The sequence below is a fragment of the Anomalospiza imberbis genome, chromosome 5 (assembly GCF_031753505.1).
Source record: "Anomalospiza imberbis isolate Cuckoo-Finch-1a 21T00152 chromosome 5, ASM3175350v1, whole genome shotgun sequence".
In the NCBI taxonomy this organism is placed as follows: domain Eukaryota; kingdom Metazoa; phylum Chordata; class Aves; order Passeriformes; family Viduidae; genus Anomalospiza; species Anomalospiza imberbis.
The window spans coordinates 13284263-13304961 of NC_089685.1; the positions used below are offsets into that span (position 1 = coordinate 13284263).

The following is a 20699-nucleotide window of genomic DNA, read 5'->3' on the forward strand; positions in this document are numbered from 1 at the left end:
CACGGGGCGGGACCGCCCCCGGGCCGGCGGGACGCGGCTCTCGCCGGGCCGTGTCCCTGGGAGCACGGGGCGGGACCGCCCCCGGGCCGGCGGGGCTCACGGGAGCGGCGCCGCGCCTGCGCCCCGCGCTCCGTCACCCGCGGCGCTGCTGACGCGGCGGGGGAGGCGCTGCGGCCGCCGGGACGCGCGGGGAGCGCGCTGAGGGCTCCGGGCGGCGGCCCCCGCGGCCCTCCCGTCCCCGCGGCGCCATCGTGCGAGGCGAAGCGGCGGCTCGTCGGCCGGCGCCCGTGGCGGGGGAGGAAGGGCTCGCCGAGCCGCCGCCCGGCTGAGGGGCTGCCCGGCCGCCCAGCCCGGGCCGTGGTCGGCGGCGGTTCGCTCGCAGCCTCCCGGAGCCCGCAGAGCCTTCAGCCGGCCCTTGGAAGGGCCCGGCCCTCTGGCCGAGGTGGGTGCTGAGCCGCGGGCTGAGCAGGCAGCTGCTGGGAAGGATGCGCCCAGAGTCCTGTTCCTGCCTCGTGTAACCCGATCCTTTTCTACTGATTATGAAAAGAGCATCGTTTGGTTAGTTTTTTCCTGCCGTATAGTGTTTACATTGCTGCAAACAGGAGTATTACTGCTCTGTTTTCTTTATTTGATTATTCTGCAGCACCCTTGGTCACCCAGTTTGTTCTTCCTGCTGCTGTCTGTAGTCTCTGCAACTCTGGCTCATCAGCTGCACCACTTCCTCGCTCCTGTTGTCAGTTTAATAGGGGTTTTAATTTAATAAAAGCTTGTAGCAGATTAAGTGCAAGTGTATCGGTTTTGTATTTTTAAATACTGTTTTGAAAGTGACCCGAAGAAGTTGAGGATTGAACTGGCCAGTTGTCATTGTTGCCTTTTTTGTTTCACTGTGGACATCTTCTCAATGTTAGGTTTCTCTGGATGCTGCCAAATGTGTGGATCAGCACGTGTCTTTTATGTTACACTGTGTGGGGTTTTTTGCTAAATATTTTGGTGATGTATTTACTTTCCAAATTATTATAAGGCCCACATGGATACTTTGCTAGTAACGCAGTAGGCATGAGTTGGTATCTGTAAAATTTTCTAAACTTGTGAAAAGGGAAAGTGGAACCTTATCTTCCTTTTTATTTTAAAATATTCTTTTTGTAGTTTTTATTAAGTTTTCTATATTATATATGTAGGAACTACATATTTCTTGAGCTATTTTTAATAGAGTTAATGCTTTTGGGGAAGGAAGAAATTAACAGATTTATTTCTCTTCAGCAGTTAATATATAATAAATCACCAGTTGGATATGTCAGCAAGGTTTTATCAGACCTCAGACTTAAGCCAGTAAATTGTCTCACTTAAAGCAGTATAATTCATGAATATGGTATTTCAGTCTCAGTTTAAATTGAACTACCCAGCTTTTCATGGAGTTTTGTTCCTCAATCGATAATATTTGTTAGTGCTGTCTTAGTGTCGGCTAATTAGAAATCGTATACTCAGTATTGCAGAGAAAGAAAACATGGCAAGCATTGCTGTTAGAAAGAAAGAAGTCACTAGAGATCTAGACCACTGTGATATCCCATACTATGTTTCTGAATTTGTGGAAAGAGAACTTGGAAGTGACTATGATTCCCTGGGGAAGCTAGACAGCCTGATTGAAAAGCTATCTGAAAACAAAAAACACTTAGAAGAACAGGTAAGCATCTTTCTGTTTCATTTTTTTTCTTTTTCTGAACATGCTGTATGACTGAGAATATGAAACTAAATGAAATGTATCAGTATCTCAAATGGTACTGCTCTACACAGTGCAGTGGATTTATGTCTGCCTTGATACATCCCTGTCAATGCAGGTACTTACAGTTTCTTCAGAAGTCCCTAAAAGAATTCAGAATGCCTTAAAGAATGCAGAAGATTCCAAAAAGTCTCTGAGCCAGCTTCTAGAGGAGGAAACTGTTCTGTCTGAGTCCATCAGTAGCCACTTGCTGGAAGCTCAGCCATGGATGGAGGATCTCGATGTGCTGATAGGTCAGGTAGAAGAGATCGAGCGGCACCTGGCCTACCTCGAGTGGATTTCTCGCATAGAAGAGCTGAGGTAGTTTCTGAGTACTGTATGTATGTTCTGAGACTGGTGACCTGGTTTATCCCGTTATTAAAATATTTTAAATTCAATAAAAGTTTTGTCTTTACTTTTCAATATACAAATTATTCTTTACAGTTGTCATTAATTAATATTTGGCCTTGTCTTTTTTGTGTTTTTTAGTGATAGCATTCAGCAATATCTGCTGACCAACAATGTTCCAGAGGCAGCCAGTACTCTAGCATTCATGGCAGAACTGGATATTAAACTTCAGGAGTCATCTTGTTCTCATCTTCTTGCGTTTGTGAGATCCACTGTTAAATTCTGGCATAAAATCCTTAAGGACAAATTGACAAGGTAAGAGAGATACTGTGACTCTCCCATCTTTATGTTGTACTGTCAGTTGATGTCCAAGTGATTATTTTGTGTTGCAGTGACTTTGAGGAGGTGCTGACACAGCTCCGCTGGCCCTTTGTGGGGCCACCTCAGTCCCAGGCATTTGGCCTTGCTGCACCAGCCAATGCTCCTGAGGTGTACAACAGCTTGGAGATGCTGTTCTGTCAGCTTCTGAAACTGCAAACCTCGTATCCTTTTAAATTCTTGCAGTGTATTTTAGCAAGAATAAAACCTGTTAGAGATGTACATTCTCAAGGAGAATTGTTTAAAATTTTATTCTCCCTAAAGACAGAATATAATTTATGTTACTTTGGGAGTTTTTTAGGTGTGTTTTTTTTGTTTGTTTTTTGTTTGTTTGTTTGTTTGTTTGGGTTTTTTTGGCATTTAGAAAATGCCAAGTGCCAAAGTTTTCCTTTTTGTCAGTAGCAACATTTTAACTCCAAGTCATCAGATCCATTGCTCTCATGGTAGCTGACAGTTCAGGTTGATAAGAATTTGGCCTTACACTGTTTGGAACCATTACCCATGCATGTTAATGAAAAAATGGTGATATGTGTTTTATCAGACATAGTTAATGCTTTTCCTTTTAAAGGCTTACGTGAAGTAAGCTTTAATCACTTCAATATGTCCCGCCCCAGAAGGAAAAGAAGGGAAAACTAAACATACATGTCTTGGAAGGGGAATTAAAAAAAGGGGAGACTGCAGGAGGATTTCTGTTGTGCAGCAATCATAGTCTGCCTTTGAGGTTGCTCAGAGGGCACTGCTGCTCATTCTGTCCCTGATTTTTATGAATTAGATAATTCACAAAAAATTAGTTAAAACTCAAGTTCAACTAAGCCTTTGTGTGTGTGTGTGTGTGACTGTGGCTGCCTTTTTTTTTTTTTTTAATCACACAGCAGAAAGATGCCAAGGCCATTGTACACAATCTTGAGCTGGTAACAATTTTGGTTTGGCAGAATGGCTCACTTAAATCTATTACATGAAAATGGGAAATCATGTGTTGCATTTATTAATCCCAGGAGTATTTATCCTCCTTTAACAAATACTAATAACTGTGTCTCTTGAACAGCCACTGTGTTTGTTTCTGACAATGGTGGTTTGTTGGGTTCTTACAAGTTTCCTAAATCAAACAGACTTAAGGGATATGTATTGTCATTGAAAAAACAATCCCTAAAGGCCTGAGTTATATTTAGTATTGCATAAAGTGGAATATTTTGCGTATCTTTTATAAGGAATTGTATTGTTTTCATAATACTGCCTTCGGTCAATGGCGTAGAACTAAGCAGTGCTCATTTTTATAAGCCCATTCTATTGAAATGATGATGCTGGGGTAATTCAATACTTATGTGCATCCTTGACTGTCAAACTTAGAGATGAGCTGTTAACCAAACCTAAACAATTGCCAGAAAAGTACCCTTTACCCCCTTCACCACCAGTCGTCCTTCCCATACAGATCATGCTGAATCCTCTTCAGAAAAGATTCAAGTATCATTTCACTGGAAATAAACAAACCAATGTTCTTAACAAGGTATGGGAGAAAGTGGTTTGCCATATCTAAATTGCTTTGTAAACAACCTCTAGATTGCTGTGTTTAAATTGTATAGATTTCACATTTTCCAAAATTAGGATTCTTCAAAACTGTGCAGTTCTTGTGCCTACCTAAGCGTGGACAGACATTGAGATAGCACTTGGACACCTTTCAGAGACACAGGCTTTTTCTCTGGGTGAGGCAATATTTTTTCCTTGCCCAGATCCTTCATAAAGCATCATTACAATCTTAGACTGACTCCCATCTGTTCACAGGTTTTGATTAATTTCCTCTGTCTTGTTGCAAATGGTTTTGCACTGTTCTGTATTTCTTGATCTCAAAGGCTGTGACTTTGATTTTTGGCACTGTGTTTTGCTACCTTCATGTAACTGAAAATATTGGCTATGAAATGTAATTAGTCCAAAGTACTGTTAAATAGTTCTTTTTTTTTAATGGGTTGAATTTTTTAATTGACATAAAACAAGAGATGCTGAGTTTATCAGTTGGAAACTGACTCACTTTTTCTGTGAATTGCCTTCAAAGACTGAGGATTTTTATCTGAGTATTACCATTGGAATGGGTTTAATTGCATTAATGCCACTGCAAGACCTGGAGCAGAGTTTGAGAGCTGTTTTGTAACAGTCCTGTTGCACAAGTCTGCTTATGATCACCATCATGTGTAAATCTAAATACATTTGCAATCTTGACAGATGCTGCTACAGAGCTCTTTGAAATACTGTTGTGTATGTTAGTGGGAAAGAGGTATTTTAGCTATGAACAAAAATTTTTTAAGAGCAAATTGAAAATTTATGTTCAAGACATTGAATTTGCAAACAATAGGTGAACAACTATTTAAAAAAGAACTTTTTAAGAAAAGTTTACAGGGAATCTAGTGTCAGGTCAGAAAGATATTTTAACAGGGCATTGCTGAAATTTGGGTTGAGTTTTTGGATTAGGTTTTGGGGTTTTATTGTTTAGTAATTACTTGGCTAACACAATAAAGGAAATATCAATGTAAAATATTTAAAAGACAGCAACCTGGACAGGATTAACAGTATTTCAGAGACTCAGAGTTCACAATGACCTTGCCCACCTGGGGAAGGACTGTCAAAAAAAACCCAGCAACCCAAGCATGATAAAATTAATGAGACAAGTGAAAATGAATGCAGAGGTGAGAAACAGACACACAAAATGTGAGTGCACCTCAGCAGAAGGTTCTTTAGCTGTTGGGAGTGAGGAAACTGGAACTGCTTCCAGTTGCACTAACACTGAAAGAAGTGTTCATCAAAACCTGCAGCCCATATTTTTAGGCGTGGAAACTTGAAAAAGCTTAAAGGCATTAAAATGTGAAATGAGAAGGGGATAGATTCCCCACTTCTAGGGGGAAGGTGGGGCTGAGGTTAGGTACCATAACAGTAAGAGCAGAGCTTTTCTCAGGAGCACATCCTTTTTGTTGAACCAAGAAATAAGGGCCACATAGGAGAACAGGAAGAAGTATATGAAGCAGAAACAAGGCTCTCATGAGTGAGAAAGCAGTAGAGAAAGGGGAAATAGAAATTGAACTTTTGCTTGAGAAACACAATATTTGGTACATTTAAGACAAAGAAAATCCAGAAATATTTTTCTGACAATGCTTTTATATAAATGAAAGTTAAGTAAAACACAGTGAAAGACTTGTGTGACCTGAGATCAAGAGAAGACAGGGAAAGAGAGTTGTATTTTCAGAAATTTGTCCTAAAATACTAGTAGCACTTGAATAAATGTTTGGATGCATTTAATAATTTATTTTCTTTTTTAAATAAGCCTGAGTGGTATTTAACACAAGTACTTATGTGGATTGGAAATCATTCAAAGTTCCTTGATGACAAAATCCAGCCAATACTGGACAAGGCAGGATCTTCAGTGAATGCTGGGGTAAGTAATTAAATGGTTTTTAAATGTGAATGTAAATATCTAAATCAGCTTCTGATAGATATTTGGCCCATTTCCACTGAAACGTGTACGTGGTGAGACTTAGTCTAGTAGCAGTTTCTTGTGTACATGTTTGCACACGTCAGTACTTCCTGTCTCTGACATTCACTTCTTTCCTTTCCAAAGCTTGAGTTCTCTCGTGCTCTAGTGATGCTGATTTTGGAGAAGTTGGCTGCTGATATTCCCTGCCTGTTGTATGATGATACACTCTTCTGTCACCTCGTGGATGAGGTACTTCTGTTTGAGAGAGAGTTATACAGCGTTCATGGTTATCTCAGCAGCTTTCCCAGTTGCATGCATATTCTGTCAGAGGAGTCCTGCTTCCAAAGGTGGCTAACAGTGGAAAAAAAATGTAAGACTTCCAGTGCATTTTCTTGGCCTTTATATTGCAGAGTCAGAAAGTATGTGTCTACTTACACAGCTACCCTTCTTAAATAGGCTAAGTCACTTGGACAGGGCTACTCCCAAAAACAAATGTGTTTTTATGCTCTGTAATTATTCTGAATAAAAATTGATTTGGCTTCAAAAGTACCTCTGCATTTTGTGGGACTCTTGCCTCTAAGCTAGATGCAATCAAATGGGTTTATTTTTAGACAAATGTTATGTGTGTGCAGACAGAGGTGGACTTTGAATTGAAATAAGGGCAAGGTATTAGTTTTTGAGAAATGAAGAAGAAATATATTGCAAAGGAGCAACCCAACTATTATAAAACAAAACCAACCCCCAATAAATTCTGGCATTTAACTCTGTTAACAGCGTTGCAAATGCAGATACATTGGAGCTGGTTTTGTATGAAACTAGTTGTCAGTAGCTTTTATAAACTAAAAATGCAGAATTTAACTTATTAGAGGTAAGGCCTTTATGTTAGTATATTTTAGAGGGCTTTTGTTAGATTTTTTTTCAAATTAAAAACTCAACTTACAAGTTTTTTGCATCTCAGTTGCTCTTCAGAAAATGGACTCTATGCTTTCATCAGAGGCTGCATGGATATCACAGTACAAAGATATCACTGATGTAGATGAAATGAAAGTTCCAGACTGTGCTGAAACTTTTATGACTCTCTTGTTAGTTATAACAGGTAATTATATCTATGGGCATTGCTCTTGTTTGTAATGAACAGCAAAAACCCTTCAGCTAAAAGATTTCTTTACTAAATAGTTTACTAAATATTCATTGTCAGCAGTAGTCACCAAATAATCTTGCAAAGTTGTGATGTTTGCTGTTTAATAAAAACTTCCTGTTCATTTTGTATCTTGGATACTAACTCATGCATGAATAATCTTGACCTAGTGACATGTTTGCAAAATAATAGTTAAAAATATACATTTGATATTTACCATATTCTCTCATAGTTGGCAGAATATAATTTGTTTCAATTCAGTAATAAATTCTAATAGTCCTTTTGAATCTATGACAATTCAGAAGCTATTAAGTAACTTCTCTTTTTTTGCAACAGTACATAAGAGTAAGTAAGTTTTCAGAAGACCACTGTACCTTCAATGGCTTTGTCTTTCTCTGTGTGAGGATGCTTTAGGGGCCATGCTGGAGGGTGTGGTATTGCCACATTGCTTGAAGTGTTGGAATACAAACTGCTGTGGAATCAGGAGGGGGAAGAAAGTCGTTGCATGTTTAGCTTTTGCATGGGCAGTTTCCCTGAAAACACTGAAATATCAGCTGTTTTAAATACTGACATTTAAATACTGACTATATGATGTTCTCATAGGTGTGAATGGTGCAAGTATGTACCTGATGCCTGTGGTGTTTCTTTTTGAAAAGCTATTATTTAGTGTTGGAAAGCCTAAAAACATTTTATTAATGTCTTTCCAGACAGGTATAAGAATCTTCCAACAGCTTCCAGAAAACTCCAGTTCCTGGGCCTACAGAAGGAGTTAGTTGATGATTTCAGGATACGATTAACTCAAGTAATGAAGGAAGAGACAAGAGCTTCCTTAGGATTCCGATACTGTGCAATCCTTAATGCTGTTAACTACATAGCAACAGTGTTGGCAGACTGGGCTGACAATGTAGTAAGTAAATATTCTTCTTTAGGAAAAAAATATTTTTAAATGGACTTGGGATGTTTGTTTCATAACAAACATTTTATTTTCAGCACTTTTTAGGTATATTCAGGAGAATTACTGAAAAAGTAGATTGATATATAAATTTGGATTTAGTAAAAGATGTATAAATAAGGACAGGTTATTGTTTGAGGCCTAAGCTGCCAATTAAAAACTTTCTAGGGAAATGCAGAGAGCCTGGGAAATGGAATAATCTGAAGAGATCAAAAAACTCATCTCTTTTACATGCTTTTTATTGTAAAAAATAGTGAATTGGTTTTGGAGATCTCTGAACCAGAGCAGCAGCCTTTGCCTGGTGTTTCAACTCCTCCCGTGGCAGGAGAGCTTAAACAAATCCCATGTGTTTGCAGCACAGTTCAGGTGTGGCCCAGAAAGGCCACTCACTGATAACTGGGAATTAGTGACTGCTGGACAACAGCCTGGTGGCAGCACGGCCTAGGGCAGAATTTCAGCTTTTCTACAGCTATTGATGCTGAAGGTCAAAAAACCTGTTACACATGGAGCGTGCAGCATAAGGCATTGTGTGGGCTGTGGGCAGCCTCCAAATTCTTACTGTCTTCACAGGAAACTGTGGCTCTAGCAGGGGATAATCTTGACTTGATAGGACAGCAGCCTTCATGTTATAAAACTACATCTGTTACAGTGTCTTGATCTGCTTAAAAGCCAAACCAACCAGCTGTTACCACAATGTCGCATTGATCTCGATAAACTGATTTTCTTGCTGTTGTCAGCACAGTAAATTTGTGATTCAATGAATAATCATTGCTAAAAAATTACAATTAAAGTTTACTTTTGCAAATCTTAAAGAGGCCAAGGTAGGGTTTTTTAAAAGCATGCTGCTGTCAAATTGGGAACATCTTTTCAGTGTTTTTTTAGATCTGTTACCTTTACCTATCTGTTGCTGTATCTGAAAGGTGTATCAGTTCCATCTCTAGGATTAAACCACCATGTTTTGTTTTTCACTAAATCAGGACCACAGGGAAGGATAAGAAAGTGTTTTAAAAATCTTAAAAATTTAACTTTATAAATGTACCAGAGGAGAGTGTTTTCTACAAATGTGTCTAACAAAGTACCAATGAAAAGTTCAAGGAGTAAGATTATTTTCTGTGGTGTTTCTCTCTGGTTTTGTTTGCCTAGTTCTTCTTGCAGCTGCAGCAGGCCGAGCTAGAGGTTTGTGCAGAAAGTGACACCATGAGCCAGCTCCAGCTGGGACAGCTGGCGTCCATGGAGAGCTCTGTCTTTGATGACATGATCAACCTCCTGGAGCGCCTGAAGCATGACATGCTGACACGACAAGTAGATCATGTCTTCAGAGAGGTCAAAGATGCTGCAAAGCTGTACAAAAGAGAGAGGTGGTTCTGTTTATTTAATCTCTTTGCATATTATAGTATTATTTCCTGTTAAAAATACTGAGGTAAATAAAGGCAAGAATAGATCATAGGCAGTATTTTTTTTCTGGAGTAGGAAAGCTTCAGGGTAAGAAGTGCTGAAAAATTCTCTTTATTCTTACCTGGGGACAATTGTTATGCTGTGTTTTTTACAGTAGTTCTACAATTAGTGGATGTATTAGTTAAAAACCATAGGAAAGATTCTGGATTGTTCTAATTTTCTATTTTGAGCAGGAATTATTTTCTTGATAGTAGTATTGAAGATTTTATGCAAAATGGCCTGTCATGACTGTTCTATCTTCACAGACTCCTAGGGCTTCTTGAATATTTTCTTCTGAGTAGAATTTCTGAAGTACATAATAAAAGGAATAGAACTCAGTGATTTTCAGATTAGATGGGGTTCCCAAGAATGACATGTTCAGAGATTTATAACTAAAGCATGAGTTCAATATTAAATGAAATTCAAATGCAGCATTGGACTGATAACTTTTAGATTAGAAATGGGAAAGGATTGTCTCTGAAACATTGTAAATGGGTAAGATTTTTTTTAAAGGGTAATTTTAACTTCAGTTGTTGTAATATGAATAATTTCATTCTAATGACTGCAGTGCAATTGTTTCTTTTAGGTGGTTGTCTTTACCCTCTCAAGCAGAGCAAGCAGTGATGTCTTTGTCGAGCTCGGCATGCCCAATGCTGCAGACACTGCGAGACCGTTTGCTGCAACTGGAGCAGCAACTCTGCCACTCACTGTTTAAAATTTTCTGGCAAATGCTTGCAGAGAAAGTGGATCTGTACATCTATCAGGAAGTGGGTATCAGTGTGACCTGTGCAATGCTATGTAGATGTCAGGGACTGGCTTAAACAGCAGATGCACCTCTTTGTGTTTGTAGATCATTATGGCAAATCATTTCAATGAAGGAGGAGCAGCACAACTCCAGTTCGACATGAATCGGAATTTGTTCCCCCTATTTTCACACTACTGCAAGAGGCCAGAAAATTACTTCAAGCAGTAAGTAGGCAAACTTCTGATCTACTGGAATTTCAAAAATGTCCAGAGAAATACAAGTGTTCTACTTAAAACCAAGATTTTTTCACAGTTAGTTTTGATCCACACTTTAAATGTGTGGATCATTTAAATGTGTCTGTTATTTTCAGCTAGGAAGGTTGATTCTGCAGCAACAGACTGTTGCATGTGTCTTGGGAGTATTTTGTGTAGTCAGGATGTCTAGATAAAATTATGGAAGGAATATTAAGTAGCACAAACCTCTGAAACTGGGCCCAAAGAAACTAGTCAAAGATACAGTTACAACACAACAAACTTTATTGTTAGAAGGACTACTTTAAACTATTTTCCTCCTCAGGATTACCTTGTGAGGCAGACTAGTTGCTGTCAGGGATGAGAAGGTGCTACTTTCTTTTTGCTTAGTCTATTTCAATAGCCCAGAGTGTCCTGAATAGTCCAGCATCAAAATCCTCAGCTAATTAGGGCTGAAATCTGAATATTTTTAAACCAACATGGAGCAAGGAAGGGACTTTTGTTACACTTAAATTTGTGCTGCTTACATTAATCCATGTAACTTTTCCTCTAGCATAAAAGAAGCCTGCATTATCCTGAACTTGAATATTGGCTCTGCCTTGCTTCTGAAGGATGTCCTACAGTCAGCTTCAGAAAATGAACCACTAAAGCCAAGCCAGCCATCTGCAACAGCAGCACTGAATGAACTTGGAGTTTATAAACTGGCTCAAAGGGATGTCGAGATTCTTCTCAGTTTGAGAGCTAGCTGGCCAAATACAGGAAAATAAAGACTTCTTCAGAAATGGTTAATAACTTGGTCTAGATTACTTATTCCAAGCAAAAGCAAAGCAAGTATCTTGTAATATACTTACTTGTTTCATTTCTGTATGCTGAGAGATTATTTTAATCTAATCTTATGCCTTATTCTATACAGTTCAAAGAAAAAATTCAAAATGCTACTGACTTGGTGTTGAACTGTGCAGATCTTATTTTCCATGGCCACCTTGCCATTGCATCTGGAAGCCAAAACTATTCATCTCTAATGAATAGTCTGCTTTGTCTGCATCATTCTAAGGAACACAGAGTATTTACAGTGTAAATGCATTTTTGTACAACGTAGTTCCCTATGAACTGGTCAGTCTTCAGTTAAACACAGATGTTTTACATCTCCAGATTCCAGGTAATGGATGTTCTGTTTCAAAATGTATATAATCAATGCAGAAGGAAGGAATGTGACATGGTTTTCTTCATACAAATTAAGATAGTCTTTTACAGAAAAAACAATACTTGTTGAAGTTGTTTTTTTCTTACAAATACCCGAAAACCAAAATGCAGCACAAGCCCAAAAACCAACTTAATTTTATTCAGTGCTAATGAGCCAACAGGTAACAATCCTTAACTGTAAACTATAACCTGAAGGAGGCAACTCCAAAATACTATTTCAGTTGCAAAAGAGATCTCTACTCTTTTTTTTAACCAACTAATTATATTAAGAACAGCAATTCTTAACTCTATTCCTTCCACTGCCTGCTGGACATCAACACATTCTTGTCACTTGTCCTTTTCAGCTGATTGCTCCACTGAAGGGCAGGGAAAATGAGAAAAAGAGAAAAGAGAGTATTGCTTAAAGTCGACTCCTCACAGCTGACAAACCAGAAGAAAAATTGGGGAAGATGCCTGCTTTTAATATATATAGCAGACGACTGGGCAAACTAATACACAGACCAGCTCTCCAGCATCTTTTTCTTCCTAAGACAGAAAAAGAAAATCTCTAGTTAGATAATGAGGATAATTAGTTCATTACCTTTCAGCGATTGCAACAGTTACTAAAAATCGCTCCTAGAACCATACCTTGATTATGAGGAATTATTTGAACTTTGAACCTATTTCATCTCCAGCTGTGATACCAGCCCTGACAAAGAAGACAACAGAGTCTCACTGTTCCACATTTCTAGATCAGTATTTTAACCCCTGGGCTGCCTGATGACCTTCACTCTGACCTGAGGGGCAGGTACCATGAGAGGATCCTGAAACGGAGGTAGTGCAGGGCATGGAGTTTGGTTCACCTTACAGCAAGACAAGAAGGTCAGGCAGTAACTGACCTTTTTTTTTAATCTTGCAATACAAAGTGACACAGTCAAGCTTAAACTAGCAATTAAATTATCTGTTAATTATACAGCTTTGTAAATAAAAAATAAATCTCAGTAAAATATCTCTTATGCATATGTACCCCCCTCCAAAAAAAAAAAAAAAACAAAACAAAACCAACACCACAATTTCAATTAAACTTACATTCCTTTCTTGAAAACATCCAGTGTGATCTCCACATCATCTTCTAGCTCCAAATCCTCAGTGCTCAGTCCCAAAGTTTTAAGGGCTAAAGTTAACAAAAGAGAATTACTTGCGCGAGTCTTCGGAAAGACAGATTTAAATTTAAAGGTGCCTCGATGTAACAGAAGGCAAACGTGTGTAGCATTAATAACATATAACTTAAACGTGGGAAACTTAACCACGTGTAACTTTTTTCAACTTTCCAAGTTCCAGGTCGTGTGGGCAGCTGTTCAGATAATTTCAAAGCATACAGATGGGTCACTTTGAAACTATTTTAGTAACTCTGTGCAAGCAAACAGTTTGGTTTGCAGGTGGACGCACCTTCCCTGTACTGCGCTGGCCTGATGTAGCCCCGGCCCAGGACATCCAGCAGGCTGAACATGGCGTCCACGTTGGCCTCGTCCATCAGGAACGGGTACTCGCCCTCGGCTCGTCTCCCAGCCTTTACCCGCTCCAGCACCTGGACCAGGAACTCGCGTGGCCGCTCTGCAACGAGGTCAGAGTGCCCGCGGGCAGCGGGCCCTCAGCCGGGGAGCGGAGGCCGCGCAGCCCCGCTGCCCCCGCTGCCGGCCCGCTCTCGGCGGGGCCGGGCCTGCGCGCACCGGGGCGGTGGAAGAGCAGCAGCGCTCCGAGGCGGTGCAGCAGCTCGGGCAGCCGGTGCCGCCGCAGGTACTCGCGGCTCTGCTCCTCGCCCGCCGCCATCCCGCGGTGCCGGGGCGGCGTGAGGCGGCGGCGGGGCCGGCGGCGGGAGCCGAGCGGGCACGGGGCGGGAGGAGGGCGGGCAGAGCAGCCCGCAGCGGCTCCTGCCGCCGGACGCGCCGCTGGGGCGAGCGGGAGGGAGAAATGGACTTCCCTGGAAGTCGTCACGTCAGCACCGGAACAGGCTCGCCTCGCGCCCCGCCGGGTCCCGGTTCTGCCTGGTTCGTGGGGAAAGCAAAGGACACGCTGTACTTTTCAACACGTATGCAGGTGTTGAGGGCCTGTCAGTCTGGAGAAGACTCGTGATATCCCCTCCCAGTGCATAGAAATATCTCAAAGACTGGTGCCAAGAGGATGTGTCAGACTCGTCTCAGTGGTGCCAGCGATAGGACGGGTAGCATTGGCCGCGAAACAAATCACAAAAGTTCCACTTCAACATGAGGAAGAACTTCCCTGCGTTGAGGGTGGCAGAGCACTGGAGCAGGCCTGCAGGGTCTCCCTCTCTGGAGACATTCCAAACCCGCCTGGCTGTGCTCTCGTGTCGCCTGCCGCAGGTGACCCTGCCTGGGCAGCGGGGCTGGCCGGGATGATCTCCAGGCGTCCCTCCCAGCCCTAAGGGCTCTGCGATTCTGTGTTCTCACCTCCAGCCGCGCCTCCTCCCACCGGCGGTACCACCCTCACCTCCCACCGTGCCCAGGCGCAGCCCTGGTTCATCCCGCGGTGTGAGGGGCTGCCGGGATGTTCCCAATGTTCTACACCCGTGGGAGGTGTAAAACCAGCGGCCAGCAACTGAGAGTAAGAGACTTTACATTTTAAAAGCATTATTGAGTCTTGCAACATAGCCAGTGCAAACAAAGAAGAGACATAAAGAAGCGTTTGACTGTACTACCCACTGCTAATAGGAGAACCATAATCAAGTAAAGTATCCCACTAAAAAAAAAAAAATTAAGGAATCCTACAAGGATATAACTGCCATCAAATAAAATCAAACTATGATAAATGAGCATATAGTAAAGAAGAATAGTATTCCTGTGAAAAGTCTAGCGCTAAATATATTTAACTATTTGCCAAAACTAAAATATCTCAGGACATTAATAGAATTCACTTAATTTTTTCTTAGATGAAGTGGGAGAAAGGCAGCATCCAAAGCTGCAGAGATTGTACAGCCGTGTGCTGTCTGTATTCTCTGTTATTTTAAACTGACTATGCTACCTGCTTTTAGTCTCAGTTAGGGCTAGAGGAACTGCAGGCTTCTAACAGTTGCCTCTTATGACAGTTGCCAGGCAGTGATGGAAACCCCCTTTTCCTGAGTAAAACATTCCATAGTTACTCAGCCCATTCCTGCATTTGTCTTTCTATGCCTTTCTGCAGAGTTTGCAAAGCATTAGCAAAAAGTTTTTCCTAAAAAAGAGCCATAAGAGAAAGTGTAGACTGAAATGTGGAGAAGTACAAACAGGAGAAGAGCTAGTCAGCAGAGAAATAAAGATGTGGAAAATACATTCTTGAAAATGAGAACCTAAGGATAAGAAGATTGACAGGAAAAGAAGGAGCAAGTGAAATACTGGTAGGTAGGTAGGTCAGTGTTTGGGTCAAGGAAACCAGCATTTGGCAAAGGATGTTCCTCCTTTAGTAGTCAACAAAGATAACCAGTATTAAATACATATTAAGGCAAGAATTTTAAGAATAAGCACAGGAATTACAGATTTAAGTGTGTCTCCCTGAGGAGTGGTTAAAAAAAAAAATCACTAAACAGAGCAAATTCCAATTTGTTTTACAACTGGAAATGTATTTTTAAAAATTCTATTTCACTATCAGGGAAGCACAATTTATTTACGTGAAAAAATATTCTGATGATGAATTATGTATTTATTATTTACATAATAAATTATTCTCCTCTGTTCATATAATGATAGTACCAGCTATATATATCGATATAAAAGGATCTATATATATGGACCCTAAAGGTATCATAGTGCTGGATAATTTGTAAGGAGCTTGCATGGGCTATTGTAAAGGAGATTGAACTTCTGGTGGCTGAGAAAAACAGGATTTGACAAGCACCTGAAAGTATTCTGGTTCCATTATAGAGATGCTGCTAAATGAGTTTTAATAAAGGACCAAATTATTTTCATCTGTTTAAAGTGTCCTGGTTATATAAATTAGATTTCTTTAAAAGGATTAATACCTGTCGTGATAGAAGCTGAGCCTTCTACAGAATATCACTAGTAATTTAAGCCTTTTATCTAACTTAATAGGGCTAAATAGACTACAATGAGCCTTTAAGAGTTGTAATGAAGAGAAACAGGGACTGCAGGTCAGATATTCAGCTGGTTCTAGAACAGCTATTTGTCTTGCAGGGGATAGCAGGCAGATGGACGTGTTCTTTCAAATGGGAGTGTCAGAAGAACGAAGTCTAGGGCTACGGGAAAAGACAGGAGCAATATGGGCTGGGAAAGATCCCTAGATGTGCCACAGGCTTCCTGTGCACACAGCTGCTGAGAGCAGCTCCTTTGGGGCTTTACTCACCTCTGCTGCTCCCTGGCATGAGCACTGGGAAGCACTCTGCTAGGGAGCAAAGGGTGAGCTGTAGGGATTGAATGTAGGTGCTGCCATTGCTGTAGCTGCTTTGGAAGAGCTCCACTGCAGCTTCCCTCTCTGTGTCCCCAAGGACTTCCAAGATACAGGAGAGTTCCTCATCAGAGGATTTTATACTATACATTTACAGAGGAAAGTGCTCAACTATAGAAATATTGAGCTTCTGAGTATTAATTATCCCAAAAGCCAGAACCACTTTTTTTGGTTGTTTTTACTGTACAGAACAGCAGAATAATTAAGTTGAAATTGTCCTTTGGAGATCATGTGGTCAACTCCCTTTCCTCTTCAAACTGGGCTAATTTCAAGGACCAGCTCACATTGTTCACAGCCTTGTCAAGATTTGACTGTCTCCAGAATGGAGACTCCACAACATCATTTGTTCTGTGTTCCAGTGCTCAGCTGCACGGGAATGGTACCAGCCTCTATCCTTGAATCAAGCCCAGCTTTTCCCATAGGCTTCTAGAGATGCAGGATAAGCAGTCCTTCACTCAGACACCCTGGGGATAGCACCTCACTGCCCAAACTATGCCCAAAGCTCTGAGCACAGACCTCTCCAGTTAAAAACTGAAGCAAAGGTACAATGAGGGTACCTCTGCCACCTCCCTGTCCTCTGTCACTGGGTTACCTACCACATGTTCTCGGGCCCACTTACTTACTTTTCCTTCCATATTAATGTACTGGAAGTGTCCTTCACATCCCTCACTAATTCCAATTCCAGCTGAGCTTTGGATTTCCTGTTTCTGTTTCAGCACACCTGGGCAGTGTTTATTCCTCTAGGATAGTCCACCCCTGCTTCCACAGTCTGTGTACTTGCCTTTTGCCTCTGACTTAGTCAGGAGCTCTCCATTCAGCCATTCTGGCCTTCTCCCATGTCTGCTCTGCTTCCTGCAGATCAGAATGGACTATTCCTGTGCTTCAGCTAGCTCTCCTGGGCCCTTTAGGCCAGTCTTCTGGGAGATTCTGCCAACAAAATGTCTGCAGGAGACAAAGTGCTCTCCTAAATTCCAGGACTGCAGTTCAACTATTTATCTTCCTCACTTCCCTCAGAATCATAAGCTTTGCTATATTGCAGTCACTGCTGCCAAGGCTGCCACCAGTGTCAGTGCTCCCAGCAGCCCTTCCTTATGTGTGAGCAGCATGTCTAGCACAGCCCCACTCGGTTTGTTGAGCCCTTCTGTCAAAAAATTGTCCTTGATGTACTACAGAAGTAGCTGGATCACCACTTGTGCCATCCCAGTCCTCTCCACAAGAAAAAGAGCCCATAGTCATCAGTCTAAGCTGTGAATGTTGGCTTTTTTTTTTTTGCCTTTCCCCCAGTCAGCTGCAAAATAAAGGCTAAACCTGCCATCAGAAATCATGTACTGGGAAAAATAAATTAGGAATTACAAAAATACTTCTTGTTTCTGAGTCAAGAAGAATAAGTCACAACATGCCTAGATTGATATCAGAAGACTTTACTGTAACAGAACTGTGCACTTGTCATTTGGCTGAAAAGCCACAAAACTGATTTCCTGGCACTATGGTTGGACTGCTGCTGAAGGCAAAGGGGAAAAAAGAAGTTACTTGAGCAGGAGCCTGCATTCTTTGAGATACACAGTATATTTTCCTGTGTCAGTATGGCTCTGAGCCCATGGCTCTTCAAAGCACAGATGCTTTTATTCCAGCAATATCTATAGAATGAGTTCACACTCCAAAGGGTGGAAGAGCTCAGAGGTCCATCTCCATCACCTCAGTGTCTCTGACACCCCAGAGTTCAAATAGACATTTTGAGCAACAAAAAGGTGGCCATGCAGTTAGGAAGCAGAAGTATGGATTGTGCAGCTCCAGAGGTTTGTGTTTCTGAAGAGTAACCCCTGTCTTTTCCTGTACTTGACTGCAAATCCACACATCTACTCTAACTGTAGTCATGTCAGTCAGTACTTTGTAAAAGCAGAGTTACCAGGAAGAGCCCTTGTTGGTGTTACAAACACAAATCCTAAAGAAAAGTAACGTGGAAGGAGTAGCTCAAGGCAAAATTATAAAAACAACAAAACCCCCAAATGCTCAAGAAACCGCACCACAAAACCCCCCAGCTGATTATGGCTCAAAATAAGAGAAAACTAAAGAAAAATGAAGGCAAATAATTGCAATTTAAGAGCGGAGCTGACCAGAGGGGAAGGTTTCTTGTGTAGGCTGTTGAGAACAGCTTAGAACTGAGGCAAGATATATATATGTATATATATATATATATATATACACACCTATATATATAAAACCTATATATATATATATATATAGGTTCTGCAGCTGTGGTGGAAAAGGCAGAGGTTGAGCCTGTGTAGTCATTTCCCAGTAGTGACCCATCTCACTTACCTGTGCCACAGCACTCCAAATCAGCACTAAGGAAATTTCCCACTGGGAAGGGATGATGGTTTCTCTTCTGCAGGGGTGTCTCCTCCATCTCCATTTCACCTGCTGCCTCAGTAGGGCTGGGCTGGAAATGAGCTGACACAGACACAGGACTCCCAGGGCTGCACTTGTGTTCATCAGGCCATTCTTTGTACTTACACCAAAAGGCCTTCACACCTGTGGATTCTGTAAATGTACTTTGTCCATGATAGACAGCTTTTGTGAAAAACTACCCTTGTGGTGTCACATCAACCATGTTAGCAACTGCTCCAAGTGAATCAACCCCAGACTGAATTTCAGAGCTCAATATGTCACGTTTGGGAAATCGGCAAAGGGCACAGCTGAAGGTAGTGCCTCAAATCCCTACTGGTGTCCTTCCCCTCAAATCAAGTTCTCCTGGAACCTGATTATTATTGCTGGCAAACTTCTCCTAAAGCTTCTCTTCTCCTTTCCGTAGGGACAACAGATCACAGAGTAGAGCCAAATATTTTTGGGTCAGCCATACACAACAAAGCCCCCACACAAAAGAATCCAGCCTGTGTCATTTGTGGCGCCTTACAAAATGAGAACAAGAGCTCAGTAGCGCCTGCCATGGATCCTCCAGGCAAAGGGCAGACTGGCACCTGCTGCTCAATGATCAGCTTTAGCTTTCTTCTGCTTAGGAAAGTATCTTTTAAAAGAGATCTGCATTTGCTTTGAATAGTTGCTTTCAGGAAGTATTCAAGGAGCAAAACAGCATAGAAAGATATGCTTGAAATAAACATTATTGTGTTCTGAAGTCTGAATGTGTTGTATGACTCTCCTCCAAATATTTCTGGAATCAGTATTTGGCATTTTTTCCAATTGTGAATCCTGACAGATTTGGAAGAATAAAACACATCCTGGTTGCATACAGCAGTGACTTCCTTCTAAAATAAATAGTTGCATGGTAAACACAGAAGCATAAAAATGAATAAAGAAGTTACTGTGTGATCTGCTTCCCTCTAAAATGGGTGGTATTTAGAGCATGTTAGAGAATACGAGCAGGAGAGAACTGCTACAAGCAAAACGCTTGTGCATAACCAAAAAAAGGAGGGGAAACCCAACTCCAAATATGAGAACAGCTTATAGATCATTCTAACAAACCCACAAGAGCTGAAAAACTACTGATTCATTTTTGGGAAGTCAGTGGTCTTCAACCTTTGCTGGTCATAGGCAATTATGGCAAGCAACTAATATATCAGCCATATTCTGTTTTCTTGGGTGTAGTTTTAATTTCTAATGGTCTCTAGAAATAGCAAAGCATGTTATGAACACAGAGTTACTCTTTAGTCATACATGGGGACCACTTATCAGATGAAACTTCAGCATTTACCACTATTTCATAATATTATTTTTTTCTGTAGTGGAAAAGATAAACTAAAGATAAAAAAAAAAAGCTTTAAAAATGCAAGTATCTTCGATCAACATATTAACTGGACAGTAAAGAGGAAATTCAGGATTAGCTTTTGTGACAGGAATCAGAAAGTGCAGGACATTACACAAAAACCTGTTTACCTAGAAGGTAAAATTTCCCTCCTTCAATTCCCTTTTCCTGCAAGGCAGCCCAGCTTCCTACCTCCTCCACCAGTTCTGAATGTGTGCCCACAAAATGCAGTTTGCAATCTAAATTGCTTGCTTTTAAAAAAGGTACTGTAATTGTGAGCATCTTCCCTACAGTATCTCCAAGACAGTTTCCAGATACTTCATCAAAGAGCAGGAAAATGTACATCTTTCCCAGATTTGCAGAAGAGGGTGGCTGCGAGAGAAAAAAACTGCAATCTTCTCTGCAGAGCTGTCGAGCCAATGAACAATTTAAGTCTCATTTGATCTGTAATTGGAACAGGCTTTGCACCGAACAAGAATCTTAACGCCTAGATAAGAGCTGCGGGTTGAGTATTAACAATGATAAAAAGACTGGTTATAAATTTGTACTGCCCATTGAAGTGAGAATTCCTAAATCTAGCAGCTGTAACAAAGTTAATTCTTACACTGATAAGGAATGAGAAAATGCATTCAGCTAAGCAAAGGAATTTAAAAATGGTTTATCAGTGCAAAAAAACTCAGTAGCCGATTGCTGCACGTGTCTTGACATGTAAATACAGAAATATTTTAGACATGAATGCCAAAAATAATCCCAGGGCAATTCATCCCTGTATGGAAAGCTGGGCAGATCTTTTGACCTACCGTGGAATTCTCAGTGCAGGGCATCTGCAAAGTGTATTTCAGC

The 20699-nt window shown here is 41.1% G+C and overlaps 2 protein-coding genes and 1 long non-coding RNA gene across 4 annotated transcripts; 2 read left to right on the plus strand and 1 right to left on the minus strand.

Moving 5' to 3' along the window:
* The first annotated feature begins 195 nt into the window (after positions 1–195).
* RINT1 (RAD50 interactor 1) lies at positions 196–11243 on the plus strand. The gene is made up of 14 exons (XM_068189639.1): positions 196–442; positions 1486–1681; positions 1836–2077; positions 2246–2419; positions 2497–2646; positions 3830–3986; positions 5790–5900; positions 6084–6309; positions 6898–7035; positions 7785–7984; positions 9173–9387; positions 10050–10230; positions 10314–10432; positions 11013–11243. The coding sequence occupies exons 2-14, from the start codon at positions 1505–1507 to the stop codon at positions 11224–11226; spliced, it is 2304 nt and encodes a 767-aa protein (XP_068045740.1). The 5' UTR covers positions 196–442; positions 1486–1504; the 3' UTR covers positions 11227–11243.
* Positions 11244–11784: 541 nt separating this feature from the next.
* EFCAB10 (EF-hand calcium binding domain 10) lies at positions 11785–13533 on the minus strand. Of its 2 annotated transcripts, XM_068189640.1 has the most exons (5): positions 13372–13533; positions 13091–13255; positions 12731–12815; positions 12290–12350; positions 11785–12187 (listed from the first exon to the last, which is right to left on the minus strand). In XM_068189640.1, the coding sequence occupies exons 1-4, from the start codon at positions 13469–13471 to the stop codon at positions 12305–12307; spliced, it is 396 nt and encodes a 131-aa protein (XP_068045741.1). In that variant the 5' UTR covers positions 13472–13533; the 3' UTR covers positions 11785–12187; positions 12290–12304. The 2 variants fall into 2 exon arrangements, with proteins under 2 accessions (XP_068045741.1, XP_068045742.1); XM_068189641.1 differs by lacking the exon at positions 12290–12350 and having other exon boundaries at positions 13372–13527.
* A 655-nt stretch (positions 13534–14188) lies between these two features.
* LOC137473739 (uncharacterized) lies at positions 14189–19229 on the plus strand. Its single transcript, XR_010998965.1, has 2 exons — positions 14189–15032; positions 18909–19229. It is a non-coding gene; the product is annotated as an uncharacterized lncRNA (long non-coding RNA).
* Positions 19230–20699: the final 1470 nt, after the last annotated feature.

Bases quoted from the DNA above. Each gene is read 5' to 3' on its own strand.
- EFCAB10 (XM_068189640.1), bottom strand. From the start codon at position 13,471: ATGGCGGCGGGCGAGGAGCAGAGCCGCGAGTACCTGCGGCGGCACCGG. The intron at 13,256-13,371 runs GTGCGCGCAGGC...ACCTCGTTGCAG, and splicing joins GCTGCTCTTCCACCGCCCCG to AGCGGCCACGCGAGTTCCTG. The intron at 12,816-13,090 runs GTGCGTCCACCT...TGTTAACTTTAG, and splicing joins GCCAGCGCAGTACAGGGAAG to CCCTTAAAACTTTGGGACTG.
- RINT1 (XM_068189639.1), top strand. From the start codon at position 1,505: ATGGCAAGCATTGCTGTTAGAAAGAAAGAAGTCACTAGAGATCTAGAC. The intron at 3,987-5,789 runs GTATGGGAGAAA...TTTTTAAATAAG, and splicing joins AAACCAATGTTCTTAACAAG to CCTGAGTGGTATTTAACACA. The intron at 7,985-9,172 runs GTAAGTAAATAT...TTGTTTGCCTAG, and splicing joins CAGACTGGGCTGACAATGTA to TTCTTCTTGCAGCTGCAGCA.